The sequence below is a fragment of the Cryptomeria japonica genome, chromosome 8 (assembly GCF_030272615.1).
Source record: "Cryptomeria japonica chromosome 8, Sugi_1.0, whole genome shotgun sequence".
Classification (NCBI taxonomy): Eukaryota; Viridiplantae; Streptophyta; class Pinopsida; order Cupressales; family Cupressaceae; genus Cryptomeria; species Cryptomeria japonica.
The window spans coordinates 578,884,099-578,903,444 of NC_081412.1; the positions used below are offsets into that span (position 1 = coordinate 578,884,099).

General features: G+C 35.9%; 1 protein-coding gene across 2 annotated transcripts in view; it reads left to right on the forward strand.

Moving 5' to 3' along the window:
• Positions 1-9,225: 9,225 nt before the first annotated feature.
• The window catches only part of LOC131034414 (uncharacterized), a 137,208-nt gene continuing 127,087 nt past the window's right edge, over positions 9,226-19,346 (forward strand). The window contains exon 1 of one of the 2 annotated variants that reach the window (XM_057965887.2): positions 9,226-9,542. In XM_057965887.2, the coding sequence (XP_057821870.2) occupies positions 9,506-9,542 (37 nt within the window). In that variant the 5' untranslated portion in view covers positions 9,226-9,505. The remainder of the gene's footprint in view (positions 9,543-19,346) is intronic. The other variant, XM_057965888.2, reaches the window with a different exon arrangement.

Genomic DNA, 19,346 nt, shown 5'->3' on the forward strand with positions numbered 1-19,346 from the left:
TCCGCTATTTGGTTCCTTTCAATTGATATCAAAGCTTAGCCAACTTTGTTACTATTGTTGGGTTGATGGTTTTTTTTTGTGTTGATCTAGTTTTAGTGGGACATTTGCAGAGGAAGATTTTACAACTTTGTTGCAGCTTTGATGTGGCAAGAACTTCCAATAGAATAGAGATGGATAAATTTAATGACAACAATTTTGAGTTGTGGAAACTCAAAATGGAGGACATTCTCATGGATAGAGATCTATGGACTATAGTTTCTTCGACAAAACCTAATTTTACACTATAGGATGAATGGGATAAAATAGATCGGTAAGCCAAGGGTTTGATAAGACTCTATCTGGCTGATTTAGTGCTCTTGAATTTCCATGAGGAGAAGTCTGCAACTGCACTTTGGAAAAACCAAGGTGATATTTATCAAGGGAAATCCTCAATAGATAAGTTATTCCTAAGAAATAAGCTATATTCTTTGAGGATGGAGGATGGAGGGTCCATTGCAAATCACATGAATGCATTTAACATGCTAGTTGCTCAACTGTATTATTCCAGTGACAAGATTGATAAACAAGACAAATGTATGCTTCTACTATGTTCTTCATCAAAATCATGGGGATCACCTCGCGATGACCATTAGAAGCACAACAACCATTTTCAAGATGGAAGATGTGGTTGGTTTGTTGTTATCTGAAGAGATGCAAAGAAAATCTTCTGAGATGGCTAAGGAGTTCATGGTTTCTCGTGGTATGATGATGGAGAAAGGCAAGAAAAATGACAAGAAGGGTAAATCCAAGTCTTCGAAGAGATCTAAGTCTCTTAGTAAAAATTCTAAGGAGAAATGTTGGAAATGAAAAATTTGGTTATTTCCAAAAAGTGTACAAGGAGGAGAAGAAAAAGAAAGGTAAAAGGTTTTCTTTGATTTAGACTCTAATAAATCCTCTCATGATGATGTAAATGCTTTTGTTGCATCCTTGGCAACACATGCATCAAAAGATGTGTGGTTGATAGATCTAGGTGCCTCTTTCTACATGACCTCTCATAGAGGTTGGTTTTCAAATTATGAAGATTTTGATGGTGGGAAGGTATATGTGGGTGATGACTCTCACTTGAAGGTTGTTGGCCATGTAAGAGTCAAGAATCGATTCCCTGATGGTAGAGTGAAGGGGATTGATGGTGTTTTGCATATACCTAGCTTAGCATGGAACTTACTTTCAGTTAGTAAGCTAAGTGATGCGGGTGTGCAAATTTTTTTCTTGCAAGGTGGATGAAAGATGACAAGAATCTCTATGATGCTTGCTTACGGTGTTAAGATTGGCACTTTGTATAAGTTGGATGCATGCATGGTTTAGTGCAATAGTGCTTTTGTGAAGTCCAAGAAGAGGGCTTTAGATTCTTCATCCTCACCATCAGATCACGCAGATATGAAGATTGTTCTTTCAACATCTGATGGTCGTGCTTTCTAGGTACCTAAGGGTGAAAATGCTTTGCAGATGAATCTCCTAGCAAAGAAGACAATGTTATGGCACCAAAGACTCAATCACATTGGTGAGAAGGGTCTTAGAGCCCTAAAAAATAAGAGCCTTTTTGAAAGCTTTGATGATTGTAATCTCAAGTTCAACTTTTGTGAACATTGTGTTTATGGTAAACAACATTGTGTTTCTTTTTATTCCAATTCTCATAAGACTTTTGGGGTTTTGGATTATATTCATTTAGACATGTTTGGTCCTATTAATGCTCCTTCAATATCTAGATTTGTATATTTTGTCTCTTTCATAGATGGCTAAAATAGAAGGACATTTGTGTATTTCGTCAGAAGTAAATCTAAAGTTTTTAGTTTTTTTAAGGAATTCATATCCTTGGTTTAAAACTATCTACTAGTAGAAAAAATAAGTGTTTGGGGACTGGAAATGGCGGTGAGTTTTGTTTAGCAAAATTTGATGGATCCTATAAGGATCGTGGGATTAAAAGACATAAGACAACTCCATACACTTGCCAACAAAATGGAGTTGCAGAGAGAATGAACAAAATGCTACTGGAGAGGGATAGGAGTATGGTGAGTGGTGCTAGGCTTAAATAAAAGTGTTGGGTTGAAGTTGTAGTTGTAATGCATGTTATTTGAATAACAAATCTCTTAAGTGGGTGCTAATTGAAAAGACACCTATGGAGGTGCGGTTTGGTAAGAGCCCTCATTGAAACATCTCAAAGTCTTTGATTGTGAGGCATATGCATATATGTCGAATGAGAAAAGATAAAAACTAGAGAACAAGGTGGTCAAATGTATCTTCATTGGCTATGGTTTCAGTGTGAAACGCTACAAGCTTTGAGATACAATTGCAGAGAAGGTTCTCTATAGTATAAGTGTGATATTTAGTGAGTTGAAACCTTCCATTGTTGATTCACAACCAAAGAAGGAAGAGAAATAGAAAAGAGAGGTAGTTCAAGTACCTTCTACTCCAATGAGAAATGAACTACACACTCTTGTTGGACTCGATGATGAGGAGAGCTCAAGCAACTATGAAAGTTTTGAAGAAGAATAAGAGCCTCAACCTCAACAATTGAGGAGGTCTACCTGTGATAGAAAGAAAACAAATATATATGGTTATTCAATATAAAGGTCTGAATATTCTATGCTGGATTCTAGTTAGCTATGGGTATGCATGATGTAGATTCTTGAATGGAAGCCATGAATGAAGAGATGACTGCATTGAAGAAGAACGTTACATGGGATCTGGTACCTTTTCCTAAAGGATGGAAACCCATTGGATGTAAACGTGTGTTCAAGAAGAAATTGGGTCTAGATGGTAGTGTTGAGAACTACAAGGCATAGTTGGTGGCAAAGGGGTATTCTTAGGTGGAGGGAATGACTATGGTGAAATATTCTCTCCTATAGCTAAGTTGACATACATTTGATTCTTGTTATCACTTGCAATACCTTATGACTTGGAAGTTGAGCAATTGGATGTGAAAACAATATTCCTTTACAATGATTCAGAGGAGGAAATTTACATGTCACAACTAGGTCATTTCGTTGAGAAAGGTAAATAGAACCTTGTTTTTAAGTTGAAGAAATCTTTGTATCATTTGAAATAGTCTCCTAGAATTTAGTATCAAAATTTTGATACCTATGTGTTGTCTTTTTTATTTTTGGGATCTAAATCTAACCATTGTGTGTATTATAAATCTGAAAATGGTCACATACTTATCATAGTCCTATATGTGGATGATATGTAGTTTATTGGAAATGGTAAAAGGATGATATCAAATTTGAAGTTTCAAATAGTAACATAGTTTGAAATGAAAGATCTAGGTGCAACAAGATATATTCTTGGGATTGAGATCACTAGAGATAGAGCTAGCATAAAGCTTTGAATGACCCAGAGTAAGTATGTTAACTTTGTGTCAGAGAGATTCAACATGACAAGTTGTAGACAGTTAGTTGTTCCAGTGTTACATGGGACAAAGCTTTCTATGGAGGATTGTCAAAAATCTCCTACTGAGATGGAGAACATGTCTAGTGTATCAAACGTGAATGTTGTCGACAAATTGATGTATGTTATGGTCTATACGAGGTTAGACATTACCTAAGTAGTGGGTTTCCTTATTCAGTATATGACTAGACATGGTAAGGTGCATTGGGATACGGTTAAGATAGTGTTCAGACATTTGAGGGCTACTCCCAAGTATTCTTTGTGTTTTCATGGTTATCTGGATTCAGATTGGGTGGGTGATATTGATAGGAGAAGATTCACTAGTGGATATGGTTTTACAATGTTCGATGGTGTTATTAGTTGGATGATCAAATAACAAGTTGTAGTTGCTTTGTCCACTATAGAAGCAGAGTAGATGGCAACTACTCATGCTTACTAGGAAGCCATTTGGCTTAAGAGACTATGCTTGGATGTTCCTTTTGCAATAGGCCAAATTACTATCTATTGTGATAGTCAGACTACTATTTGTTTAGTGAAGAATCCTACTTTCCATGCCATAACAAAGCATATTGATGTACAATTTTATTTTGTTCATGATATAGTGGAAGATGGAAAGGTGAAGATGGAGAAAGTTGATACTTTGGCAAATGTTGTAGATGCACTAACAAAGGCAACAAGCACTAAGAAGTTCAAATGGTCTATTGCTTCTATGGGTCTTGGGGCCTTTAGTAGATGATAGAGTTTTAACTCTTGACAGGTCTTCAATAAGTGGGATAATGCTGAGATTATAGTGCCTTAAGCTTAGAGTCCAAACATGTTTATTTTCATTATTTATTTATTTTATTGCACCCACTTTGGAAGTCCTAAAAGATTGAAGTAGTGTCATAGGTTGCTATGTTGAAAGTATGACAATTTCTTTTCTTTACTATGACAGTTACTAGTTTAGTGCACAAGGGCTTCACTTAGTGAACCTAGGTTATATCATGTGCATTCATGACATACTAAAGAATCCCCCTATTTTAAAAAAAATATTGCCCTAAACTCCTTTTTTGGCACCCCCTCCCAATACATAGGCCGAATTAAAAACCCCTAGATATTTTTACCAAATATCATATTTTTTCATGGCCCAAATTAAAACCTTGCCTATTTTCATTAGATAGGTAAACCCCCCAATATGAATGCACGTGATATAACATTGCTAGTGAAGCCCCCAAGGTTCGGTGGAAGAGTCATGGAGAGTTATTATTTGATAATTGGTATTTATGGTGGAGTTCACTTTTGACAAGTGGTGTGAGATAAGTGTTGCATATGGCAAGGTGACTGTTATGGATGAGTTATGCATTGTTGCTTTGGAAGTTGTTATGTGCAATGTGTCATGGGTTTAGCAAGTTGTTGTTTATGACACCACATAACTCTTTGGCATTGGAGTTGGTTTTGGAAACCATGGACGCTTTTTTCTTGTGTTGAGCTCTATAAATATGTGGATTCTTAGTGTATTTTGTATGATAAGTTGGATATCTTCTAAGAAGCTTTGATGTGCTAGATATTCTCTAGAAATCTCTGTTGCTTTATTTACTCCTAAAGAGCATTGGCTCTAGGCATTGTATTGTAACTTTTGGCATTGTTGATAATACAATTGACTTATTCTCAGAAGCTTTGATGTGTTAGATATTCTCTAGAACTCTTTGTTGCTTTATTTACTCTTGAAGAGCATTGGCTCTAAGCATTGTATTGTAACTTTTGACATTGTTGATAATACAATTGAGTTTAACTTTTGAAGTATGGGTTATTTCCTGAAAGGGTTTTTCCATGTATATTTGGCGTTGTGGTTTTATTTGTTTAAATATGATTCCATAAATGTTTATCTAATCTACAATATTTTAAGAGTTTGTAAGAAATTTCTACATCATCTCTTTTGTTAGATTTAACATTTAGAAGCATAATTCCACACTTTGACATCCTTTCATTGCAATTATCATGCCTCTTCATATTCTCTCTTCTCATACGGTCTCCTCATTTTTTTTTCACACTACGCAACCCACTATCTTCATTTGTCTAAGCCAATATCTTCCCACTCTATTACTCTGATTGGTGCCTTCTACTACACAACTATCTTTTTATTCCTACACATCCCTTAGTCGATGCCCACTTTCTATTAGTAGCAACCCACATGCCTACGTAGTCGATGCCCACTTTCTATTAGTAGCAACCCACATGCCTACGCAACCACCGAATCTTCTGATCACGATCTTTAATTTTTCAAAAAAATCAATAACATGAAGACTATTGATCCATACTATACAGTTTTGGAGCCAGTTTAACCGCCGCCGTAATCTTCTAACCTGCGTAGCCACCACACATTTATGAACTTACATCATTTATATCCTCATTCGATCTTTTAGGAAGATTGATGCCTTCGTTGCTTCACATTCTATTTGTCCCTTCACATACTCGTCAAATTCACTATTTTTCTCCTACTCTGTCGGTATATCTTCCTTAATTTCATAAAGCACTTTCTAAATAAACTGCGCCTCATATTCAATCGATGGATTTCTTGTCAGTTATCAGTTATATTGCATCTTTACACTCATCATTTTCTCTTATATTCAGGGGATGCTCATCTATTTTATGCACCCCTTTTAATTCAACTCCATCTGCATTCAATTGAATGTCCTATGGACACATGCTGCACTCATTGCTAATCAAACTCAACTCAACGGTTTTCTTGTTTTTAATGCCTCTTCAATTTGGTCAAAGATACCAGTTCGAGCCTTCTGTATATTTATTCATGTCGATGAAGGCACTTCACACATATTGATTTCATTATGCATTGAAGGAAAACACAATTTGTTAAAGACATCTACAGGCCCGCGAGGATTCTAGTAAGATTGTGGGAGGTGGGTTTTTTCCTGTCAAATGGATTTGCTTGATAGTGTCTAATGCCTTCCACAAATTCATTTTGTGCATATCTGGTGATCATAGCTGTCCACGAGACTTATTTCTTTGGGGCATTCTGTTAAACAGCGGATGTGCCCTGCCTATGCTTCCGTATTTTGCATACATGTATATGAGGCAACCACAACTACAACATCTGATAAAACTATTTATGCATGGATGTCCATGCCCTGTTCAAAAGCTCAGGTTGCAATTCGATGGAGAGATGCTAGACAAACCAAAATTGTAGCAAACAAACTATAATCAAATTGTTTTTAGTGGTGTTGATTGCAGATACGCCCTAGTGCTCCTGCACCAAATGAGGATACAACCGATTCTTCAAGTACATCTATAAGTGAAGAGGAGTATACGAGTTTTCATGAGAGCGTTGAAATTGAAGGACATGCTAATTTAGAGTTTGTTAAATTAGTGGCTATTGATAAGTCATATGAAGGTATGGATATTTTTGATGATTCATTGATTAAGTATAATGTTGTCTTACCATATATTCGAAGCATTTGTACTGCAACATTCAGCAAGGTAATCGAGTCTGGAAGTACAAATGAAGACAATTGAGAAATTTAGTTATGTGAAGGGCCAAATTCCTTACCTAATTTTGATCAAAGACATGTAGTGAATTACAAGTTTTAAAGAACCAATTATTGGTCATTGAAGAAAAGGTTGCTCAACCCTTAACATGTATGGATATCACACACAATTCATTTTCCTTTGAAAGGATCAAGTTGAAGAGAGACAAAAAGGCTTAAAGGTTGGAGATACTATATCAAATCTATAAATTATCAAAGGTGCTTTATAAATAATAAAATTAGATTACTTGTATTTTCTTTCAATCAAAGATCATGTCATTAAGTTCGTAAAAAAGACTTTTAGCAAATTCATAAAAATGGCAAAATAATTTGATGAGTTTAATCTTGAGTTAATTTTAGCTCATTATTCTCTCCACAAGTAGAAAATCAATCACTTATTATATTCACATCGAAGGAACAAGAATGTGATACTAGGACTATGGAGGTCAAACAAAGAATTGAAGGAATTAATGAGTTCCAAAAGGATGGTGATTTTGGAGCCAAGTTGCCTTTCGGGACATGAAGATGGATTTGGGAGTAATGAAGAATTGCTTATTGATTGTAGCAACCCTAATATCACAAGATTCAACATGATGATAACACTTGGGAAAAACATCAAGAATACAATTTCAAATTGGTCTTGATAAGAACATTTATATAATAATTAATATTCTATTATTGATGCAAAATTATATTTTAATAATCCGATTTGTGAGACATCTCCTGATTTGAGAAACACATGCGATGAGAATGGTAGGATATGGGATCCAAATGATTGTTCAAGATACCCAATGGGGCAAGTATGTGAATTTCATATTGGTGGCATTGTGAGGTTTGCTCAAATTTTTGCTTTCATCCCTCATGCACATAATTTGGGATGTTTCGCAAAACATATAAAACTAAGATATATAAGAGATTACATAGCACACTCTCCAAAATGAGGTGCTTCCTTATAGAAAATAATACTCCAAATCTTGCAGATGACTTAGCTTGTTTTTGTGAGATGGATTTTATGCTAGAGGCTACAAGAAAAGAAAATAGAGACTTGACACATTTAGTTTGTCTTTGAGATCCTTGGGAAATTCTTAAAACAATTTCACATAAGCCATAGGTAAACCCTTGCCTTTGTAGTAATAAATAAAAAAGTATTATCATAAATTTAACATGTGAGGGAAAAGTGGACAATAATATGTCATATATCAATCTTCCCATCTCATTCAAATGATGTAAGTCGTGGATAATTTTTTTTTGACATAAATTAAATTTTATTTCTTCACAATCTAGAATAATCTATTCACAATACATATTGAAATTTAATAGAGAAACCTACTGAGAATACATATGTTTGTTTGCAACTCATATTTGCCTTTCCCTCCTCTACATCTTGCCCCTTGTGATGTTGGGATCAATCTTTATAGGTTCACCACAATGTCTTGATAATAGACTTCGAGAGATACTAAAGAAACCTACCAAGAAGAATTGTGCTTGTCTAAAATTTGTGTTCAAGGCTTTAACTCCTTCGTAACTTGTCCCTCATGAAGTTGGCGAGCATTAGAGCCATCACTTCTTGGATTCAAATAAATGATGACTATGTGTATTGCTAATGATAATGGTAGCAAATTGATGAAAAAGGGTCCATAATTAATATTTTATCCTAATGAAAAACAACAAGATAGAATCATTAAAATTAGTAGTTGTTGTGAGTCCTACAAGGATAATTGACATTGGGGAAAGCACCTAGTAGTTGCTCACCCTATAACTTTGTGCACCTTAAGCTCCTAAATGGTGCGTTGAATTTTGAGGATTTTTTTAAGTTTCTTTGTATGTGCCTTAAGAGTTTAAAGCTATTGTTTGATCTTTTAGGTAGTTACGATGAATGCAAGAAGATTCATTATGTGCACAAAGGTCAAAAAATGGTTATTTAGAAGTAATGTCCTATACCTATTCATAGACATCCCAATACTTTTGTGCTATAACTACAAAAAAATAAATTGTACAATTGATCTATTACATATTCCTTTAATAATTATTTTTACCAATACTTTTATACAAATCCTAGAGTTTTATGATTACCAATAATGCACAACTCTTCTAATTAAACATTTAAATTTTAACTATTGAGTGTATAAATGAATAGATACATGTAAATATTTTAATGAACTTTTAAATAACAGAATAATAAAAAAATTAGGTGTACTAATCCTATAACTATCCAGCCCACAAAATGATTTAATCCCTCTTTATTAAAAGTACTTTAGTATGAAACATAACAAGCATTTGTCGTGCTCAAGTATGAAACATAACAGCCATTCTGTGGGCTGGATAGACACGGCCGCTCATAATTAATATTCACAGTTGTTTTTACGAATTGAGCAAAGCTGAATTCATTTTTACGTTTTGAAGTGAAGTAATTGTCGGCTGAAGTATGTATCAACTTTACGTTATCCGAAGTCCGTTCCATTTTCCCTGGGTCGTAACAGGAGCAAAATTTCAACATATGCAGATGTGATATGCAGCATAAAAAATAAAAGGCTGATCAGCTCGCTACATGAAACGAGAAAATGACCAGAGTTCCCCTCAAGCGCTTCCTTTCCATCGGTGAGCACTCCATAATACTAAATGCGGGACCTTTTGCTAGTATTTGGTTCAATTCATTTTAACATTCTTAGTAATAATCACTTGAAAGTTACATAAATAGTTTAGCTAAAATCAAGCTAATGCTTTAGCCAATACATTTATTCACTGCCACAAGTAGGCCAGTTAGGGTTTTACGTGGGTTACTTAGGGTTTAAATAAGGTAAAGTGGGTGACTAGGATTTTATGCATAATAATTGGGGTTTCTGGGTGGGTCAATTGGGATATTCTGTGGGTCATTCAGGGTTTTTAGGTGGATTTGTTTCTTCTGCATTTATGTCACCAAAACTCACATGCGAATTCTATTTATGACTGAAAAACCCTCATGCATATTCAATTAATGTCCCAAATATCCTCATGTATATTGAATTTCTGCCTGATGTTGCATGAACTCAATCCAGGTGGCTGTACATATGTTTTAAAAATTTTATATGTTTTTTTATTTTTTATTTTTAGCAAGAGGAATTGAGTTAGCTCTTTATAGGGCGAGCCTCCACTCTAACCTCTTTAACAATGTGCAATGATCCTCATCAACACTATGGGCAAATTAGGAGTTGAACTTATAACCTAGGCTACCTAAAGTGGTAGCTGAGACCGAGTAAGCTGACCCCAAGGTCCAAAAAGTTCCATATGCTTAACTATGACACAATGTGCTTATTGATGCCAAGCATGGTAGCACAAAAACTTTCCAAATTGAATTTTTTTTTGAAATATTGTCATTTTTTTCTTTAGAACTTAATTTTTATGGAGAGAGCGGATCAACACTTCACCATTTTCTATATAATCTTAAATTTTAATTTAATAGTCTTACACGCTTCTTGGTTTTTTAGGCATTATATAAGATATTTAACTTTCCTTTATTGGCGGGTAGGTCAACATTTATCCTCTCTCTTGAACCTCATTCTATAATTTTTTACTATCCCAAATTGAGAATACTTTATGAGGGAAGTTCGGGGCATTGGGACATTTGCTGGATTTTTTTTAATATGTATTTCTTTTTTGTTTTTGTCCAAATATTTAACTTTGTTGTTTTCATATTATTTATTGAATCTTTCAATTATTATGTTATTTGTGGATGCGGCCAGCTTGGGATGCATTTTTATGTATTGTACTTGAGCCAGATTTGAAGGTAACTGATTACAGGACATGAAATTGTTAGTGTTAGTGTAGAAATGCTTTCTTGGTGAGTTTGTTCGAATTATTAATACTTGTGGCATTCCATTATATCTGAAAATTGAAATATTGCTTGCATCAGTTATGAGCCTACATGCGTAACTTGGAATTATTATTATATTAGCGTTAGAGCTTTAATGGGATGGGGATTCCATCCAAGCAGTCAATTGAATCACTTTTGTATCCATTTTATCTAATCATATGTTTTTTCAGCATCTTTTGGGACACCCACATGGTGTGTTTATTTTTAGCTTGTGGAATTTTGTGTTTGTTTGGTTATAGACCCTTTGCAATAATTTACATGGTATTAGAGCTTAGGGACAAAAATTCTCGAAGTTTTGGTCATTTGTTTTTGGTCATGTGTTACCAGTAGGGTATGTGGAGAGGTGGCAATATCTCAATGCTTGTCGGCTAGTAACGACATATTTTGATCTCAAATCTACATTGGTTGTACAGTTTGAGAAAAGTAGAACTTGTTTGAAGAGAATTGGTTTTGCATGGATTCCCTTTTGCAAGAACTTTTCTGTATAGGAGATCTGAATTTTCTAAAGGCTTCTTGTTTAGGTGTGGTGTGGCTCAAACTTGACTCCACATTTGGATTCCTTGTAAAAAACTAGTAGGGTTCCATTTGTTTTTGCCTCAAATTTGCCTAGAAAGAATTTCCAAATTTAGCATCTCCAAGCTAGCAGTTGGTCACATGGTTAGAAATGCATGAGTAGGGGAAAAAGAGGAGAGTGGGGGGCTGTAATGTTGATCAGTGCAAATGAGTGGAGCACGTTAGTGTGTATGATTTAACAAAAAATTGCGACTGCTAGAAGTTGGTGTAATTGTGGGTATAGATTAGTTGGTCATGTTATTTGCATGAAGGTGCTGGCTTCTAAGAGATTTGGGGTTTGATATGTTGGATATTGTTGGTCATTGCTGCTGCTAGGATATGTTGTTGTCATTGATGTCAACATATTCCTGTGATTTGCTCCGGTGATTGCAGATTAGGAAGATCTTATGATCCGGTTTTGCAGTTTTTTGCTGATCACTGTTTTGCAGAGTTTATTATTTCCTCGGGTATATTCCGGTTTGATCAGATCTTGTGCCAAGATTTTGGGATATTGTTTGGGATGGTCTTGTGTATCTTCATTTTTGATGGATCGGGATTTGGTACTCGACAAGTTATCTTTCTTCTTAACAGTTGATGATTGGTTGTGTTTTTTAGTTTCAGACGTTGACAGATGAAGATTTGATAAGTGGTGTTGGTGCAACTGTTTCTGATGATTCTAATGTGCTTGTTGGTATTTCCTAGTCGTGTCCTATTTGTTTTGGTAATCCGCATTGATCGTTGTGCAAGTTTTTGGTGGTTTCTATGAATTGGTGATGATTTTCGTGTTATGCAGTTTTTTTGGTGGTATAGCGTGTTGCGGTTGATCTTGGCGTGATTTCCGGTGGAATTAAGCATTTGAGAATTTGAATTTGGTCCATGCTATGTCATGTAAATCATTATATTGGTCTGGTGGTCGATCTTTGTATCGTGTGATGTAATTTTGTATTTGTGAGTTGAGGGTTTAGCCGACCTTGTTATCAAGGTTGATGATTTGTATATATAGGTTGTTAATGTTAGAATAAGAAAGGTAAGACACAACAATCTGAAACTTAGAAAATCTCACAAGAGCAAGATACACATAATTTTATCCTGGGAAAACCCTCCACCTGAGGGTGAAAAACCCAACCACACCAAAAATCAACCTTTATTAAAGGCACAAATCTGATACAAAGCTTCACAAGCTTAATCACTTGACAATTAACAGAATAAGTCGATAATGTCTCAGACAACTGATAGCTACTACAATATGGCTTGAACATAGGCTTTTTATATATGTCGACCCCTTAAACTTCACGCATCCCCCAAAATACAATCCGTGACAACCGTGTGATGACAAAGCAAGCTCGAATATGAATATAGTGAAGGTAGATGAAGAGCCAACACTTCACACGCCCAATGTCCAAAGCGGCAATTACATTGAATTACGTTTCGTAAACTGCCACTAACAGGAGCAGCAAATACGTTGACACCGTTGCACTTCTTATCAGATGTAATATGATAAGACGCTTCCACCAAGTGCGAAATTCCCATGAAGCCAAAGGCAATATGCGATGGTTAGTGACAGGTAACAAGAAACCGGAAACACTTCTAGCTAAGAAGGAACTCATAAATGCAGAGATCAAAATCTTCGAACAGAGACGAATTGATAAAAGTAAGGCACGATATCAACAAAATGGTTGTGGATTTAGTGACCAACTGGAAGTAACTTGGAGTAGGTCGGAGCTTTGACCATGCATTGACAGTGACCACAAAGTGGTCGGGGTTTTCAAGACTAAGTGAAGTGATACATCAACAAATCGAACCTTTTGCCATGAAGTGGAAGTCAATCCATGCAGGTCGGAGTTTTTAAGATCCAACCTGAAGTCATCATTCAGCATGAATATAACCTGCTCACTCAGCATTTCAATGTGTTTTCCACTCACTCTTAGCAACTTCACCAAGTATAAGACAACAATAACTTCAAAACCTTAAGCATTCACCTCAATCAACATCCAACCTCACCAAAATAAGGACATATTGAGTCTGATCGGACTTATGACAAGCAACTGGAAGTACTAGTTGGTCAGGGATTTTGTCACCAAGTGGAAGTGCTTGTAAGATGGTTGGAGTTTCCAAGGGTCACTGACAGTAAGGATGAGGCAAGGTGGGGATTTAGGAGGGGTCATTGATAGTAACCTCACTTGTTCAATTTTATTGCAACACTCACTTTATCCACTCTTAAGGGCTCTCCATTCACCTCATGAAAGTCACCTCATCTCTACAAGGCTTCTTCGTCATTTCTAATGCCACGACTACTCTCTCATCAAGCATTCCACTTTTTTTGATAGTTCTCCACTTCTTAGACTCAACACTTCTGTCACTAATCTTTGAAGGCACTTAATGATGATGATCAAATGAAATGATCATCATAAATCGTTCACTACCAAGGCCTTGAAAGCTAAATTGACCTGATTCCAACTTAAAGAGAGAGACATGACTTGATCACTTCTTGACAACCTGAGGCATTGCACCTCCTCAAGTAAAAGGTTAATAGCTAAAGACACTACCAGATGATTAAGCTAAGAGAACTAACCTAGAAAGCGGAAAAAACTGGGGGCCCACATTTGCAATGGGGTGATGTGTGGAAATGTCACAATAGGCTCATGTCCATGAGTTTTTCAATGCTACTACCATGCATTGTTATATTTGAAGTTGTCATTCACATAGCATCTTCAAGTGGATGATCTTTCCACTTGACCAAGTATTGAAGATACTCTTTGTTTTTGGTCTTCTTCACTACCTTTTTGTCTAGGATTGATGCAATCTCCTTTGGTTTTGTTTTAGGTAGTCAATGGTCCCAATTTACAATCTGATCATCATTAGGTTCATGTGCATTTATTAAATCCTCTCCCCTTTGAAAGGATACAAATTTGAAATGTTGAATATAGGAGAAATTCCAATGTCATCTGGAAGCTCTATTTCATAGACATTTGAGGAAAATTTCCTTAAGATTTTAAAAGGCCCAATCTTTTTCAATTTCAACTTGTTGTATTCAAGAAATCTTTCTTTTCTTAAATGTACAAGAACTTGTTGTGACGTTTTCACACATTGCCCCATTGCAAATGGGGACCCCACTTTTTCTTGCTTTCTAGCTTAGTGTTTTAGGTTTAGTTGGTCTAGCTTGGAAATAGTCGTAGTCTTTAGCCTTTGCCCGCGAGAGGGTTTTGACTTGTCAGTCCGAGATAGGGTGAGTCTTAAGAGTGCAAAGCTCGTCCTTAGGGTATGATCAAGTAGTCATGTTTCGAGCTTGAGATCCATGATCAAGTGTCAAGATTGAGGATTGATGATGGAATTGCAAATATTGTCAAAAGTTGTCAATATTGACAAGTGTTGCAAAATCTTGTCAAGATTGCAAAATTGTCAATTCTGTCAAAAGTTGTTGTCAAAATTGTTAAAAATGCAAGATGTTGTAATATGTTGTGAATATGAATTGAAGGAGTAAGAGGTGTTTTGATCATTTTGGGGTGGAATTGCAAGGTTCCCTTGCAATTTCGCCCAATCCTACATTTAGCCTTCACACTAAACACTTTCAGCTTGCAACCTTGCAATCTATTTGCAACCACCTCAAAATTCTGACCTAGGTTTCTTTACATGGCTATGAGGGATTTCCACTCTTGTCTTTGGGTTTCATTCACCTTGTTCTTGATCGATGCACACATATGAAGGAATCCCGCCCTTGATGTTTTATACATGAGCATTGTCTAACTCCGCTCTTGCAATCAATTGATGGAGTCTGGCTATTTCCACCCTTTGTTTTGTGCATTGGGTATGTCAAATTCTGCCTTGCTTCATGATGTCTATACATGACATAAGTGCAAATTCACCCTATGTTTATGCATGAAGAGCACTCAACTCCGACCTTGTAATGCATGCAATCTCCAAAATGTTGACCTTAGAGGTTCATACACAAGTACTTGCAAAGTCCAACCTTCTAATGCAAGGGTAAACTAAAAATCCTTCCTTAATGCATACAGGATGAGAAATTCTGCCCAAGAGGAGAAAAAATGAGGTAAGGCAAGAATCAACCCCTCATAGCATGTACAAATTTGTGCAGGACCAAGGGGGGTAGATCTATGCACAAAGTTGTGCAAGTCAACATGCTAAGTGCGCTTTATACAAAGTAGTGCAAGCACACATCTCCTATGTGCCCAGCACAATGCAGGTATAGGTCAAAACCGCTCCTCATTTGTGCAGACTAACACCTCAATCTTTCCCTTGCACAATCTTGTGCATACACAAGTATGATTTGCACCTAAGGGTTTTGTGCAATGGGATTTCTTGAATGCGCCCTGCAAAACATGAGTAATCAGACCTAAATCCTAAAATCTGACCTAATCCTAATTCACTGGGCAGAGCAGAATTAAATTAGGATGTGTGTGAATTGAGTGAAGTAAGGAATGGGGCTTCAATCTTTTATTTATACCTCTCAAGCAATAAAGGTTCATGTATGAAGACAGCCAACCTGATTAGAAAGGAATATAGGCTGACTTGAAGGATAAAAACAAATAAAATGCAAAATGATAATAGAAATAGGTCTGCCCCAAGCAAGAAGGCATCCAAGTAAATTCGCCCCTTAATGAAAACATACAAGCAAACAAGTCGGCCTTAGGAGGGAATCAAACAATTAAGTTAAATGCATATAGCGGACCTCACTAAAGGGTGTGAGCATGGGGTATAAGTATACATTCAGATCCTCCATTTCAACTTCAGTCTGCAATTCTGTAGTATCCCACCCCTGTTTGCAATAATAATTTTTTTCTTTCACCCAATCAGCTTATCAGGTATTTTGTCAAACAGTTGGCTGACAAACTAATTCATTCACCTTAGTTCTTCTTTTTGTTGACAAAGTATTTTTCCAACATTTGTATTCTTGAGGGGGTAATATGTAAACTGTTTACTGAGAATTCAGATCATTATTTAAGTGTTTAAATCTTGACTTCAAATAGATAATGCTCAGATATTTAATATATGTACTGACAATACATTCCAATACTTGAAAAATAACAGATAAATGTATTGCTGTTCTGATAACAAATTCACACCAGCAGTTCAGAATAACAGACTCATACATAGCATGAGATTTCACAAACTTCACTAACCTACTTTAGATTAATACAGAATACAGCAATAACCCAATACAACCTTTTGACCTTGTTTGCAGTGGATGATCTTTGTTTTTTTGCTGCTAAATAATCAGTCTCCCAACCATCCCAGTGATGGACAACACTCAGCAATATTAGTGCTTAGAGTTCTATTCCCTTCCAAACTATAACCAGCAAGATTCTCCACTTCAGTTAACCTCCAGCTAAGAACTTTGTCAACAAATAGGCACTTCCAGGTATGGTTGTATGACTGAAATTAACCCAGCAAGCTCAATAATGCCCAAAACGCAAAGATTAAGGTGCCTAATAGGTCTGAAACCAATCTCTTGGCTTCCCCTTATTTCTCAATGCCACCATTGTAATGTCCCCTACCTGATCTATTTCAATATAATAAAATTGATTGATATTATTCAATTAGTTATTATCAAGTGCTTATATATTTTCCTCATTAGATGATTAATTTCATTATTCATAGTTCTTAATATAGGTATCAGACCTTGCTACTACTTCAGTTTTAAGGGAGAAGGGTTTACGCATGTTACCAAAGCGCTTAGAGACCAACTACAATAGGTTCCCTCAAAGTTTACAGATCCAAGCCCTTACCTATCTTGGGTCTATACCCTCAAGGCTTATGGGTCGCTGATCCCCACCCTATCTTGGGACTTAACCTATTGCTTGGATTTAGACTGTCCCTCTTTGGAACATCTCATTCCCATCTTCTTAAATACAGACAGTAATAACACGATTTAGACTATAAGTATAAATATTTCTTATGTATTATGAATATATATATGAAATTACGTATGACTGTCATACATATTGCAGTCTATATTAATATTACTATCAATTCCGCATAAGAACATTATTGGGCTTCATATATTAAGCATACTTATTAAATACATCCCATGCATACCACCAAAAACAAGGATGTTACTGCTTGTAACTTAATAACAGTTCTGATCTGATCTGATCTGATCCATGGTGATTTTATTGGATGCTTTGATTCCTTTACTTTATATCTTTCAATGCGAGGGAGAGGTCACACCTCTTCATCATGCATGCCCTTTGGCAAGAGACACACCCTTTCACCATTAGCACCTTTTGAAAGAGTGCAACTCTTCATTATTTCTGCCCTTTGAAAGGGACATAACCTTTCATAATCAGATCTGCACTTCTTATTTAAATCAGATTTGCACTTCTCATTTTTCAAATTCTCCCCCCCTCAAATGAGTTTCTCTTCTCCCTTTTATATCTCACGTTAGAGGAAGTCACAACTTATCATTTTATGCCTTTTGACCTTTCATTAACTTTAATCAAATTTTAATTATATTTAATTATATTCTTTTATATTTTAATTTTAATTTTTATATTTATTCTTTTGTATTTTAATTTTATTATTATTTATTATTAAATTATATTTCAAAGTAGGGACATTACAACCATACATTAGCCATGAGGTATGCAAGTACGGCTAACTGTAGCAGCGGTACGGATCACCATAGTATGCTTCAAAAATTCTGCAAAGTCTTCACAAATTTTATGCCCAAACCTCCTGTTAAAACAGGAAAATCCTCCAGATCTGAATTCATATAAGCACAGTTGCAACCTCTGATTGAAGCTGCCTGCAAAGATGTCCTTGGGTGATCTTTCACACCTGTAGACACAAATCCCTGAAAGTTTTCGTTCTCAAAGACTGAAATTCTGCTGAAGTCCTTGCTCTCCACAAGGCACCAAAGTTACCCATTTTCCAATACTCATGAATAAATAATCAAAGCCTTCTAAGTCTTTTTATTCTTCCCCAAAAAGCCACGCTAGTTTTAGGATTGCAAACATATTTTGTTAATAAAATATTCCCACTTTAATGATTAATCATCTATTCTTCAAATGTGGCATTACTTTTTACGGCTCCCTTTTATTTTTAATTTAGCCTTTTAAAAACAACCTTATATCTCCCCTACAATGGCGTGATCCTTGGTGGCCCCCTTCATTAAGCCATTTTATTAAATTAATATAAAGTAACTAATAAAAGGACTTATTTTATTTATTTAAAACATTAAATTTTAAAACTTTAATATTTTGTTTTTTTATTCCTGAAATCATCATCACCCAACCTCTCCAACTGAAAATTGATACGACATCGAGTTCCTGGGTGATGTCTAAATATAGTAGGCCAACTGCTAGTGTTTTCCTAAAAAATAGGAAACTGTCTTTGATCATCCACAATGGTTCATGAAGCAAAGCAGACCATCTCCTAGCCTCCTAAAAAATAGGGACCCTCCTAAAAAATAGGAGATTGTCTCCAAACATTTGAAATGGGTTATAATGTCCCTTGCACAGCTCCACAGGCTCTAGGAGGTCAATAGGCGAACTGCCAGTCTCCTAAAAAATAGGGGACCTTCCTAAAAAATAGGAGATTGATTTTGAGCTTCTGAAACACCACGCTAACCTTCCTGAAGTGCCACAAGCCCCTTGAATGGGCTTCCTATCCACTGTACTGACCTACTGGAACCTTGATAGTAGGCGAACCCTACTATAAATACTGACGTAGGAAATGGGGACATTACAAATTCATTCAAGGCAAAGCTAAGGAGCAAATACCAAATTCAAGTTACAGGCCTGAAAAGCGAATTTCATCATCAATTTGCAAGAGTTTTGAATGATAGGGTTAGTAAGAGGATTGATGTTATTGATTCAATACTGATTTTTTCTGCATGCTTGGCATACGGAAAGAAAGAAGGCAGATTAGGACCTGAAAAAGAGGGTGGATTAGACCATTACTATGCACTTACTGACCTGATTGAAGGAGACTCACCACCCAGGGTAGAGCTGGATTGGAACAATCAATATTACTTCATCAAG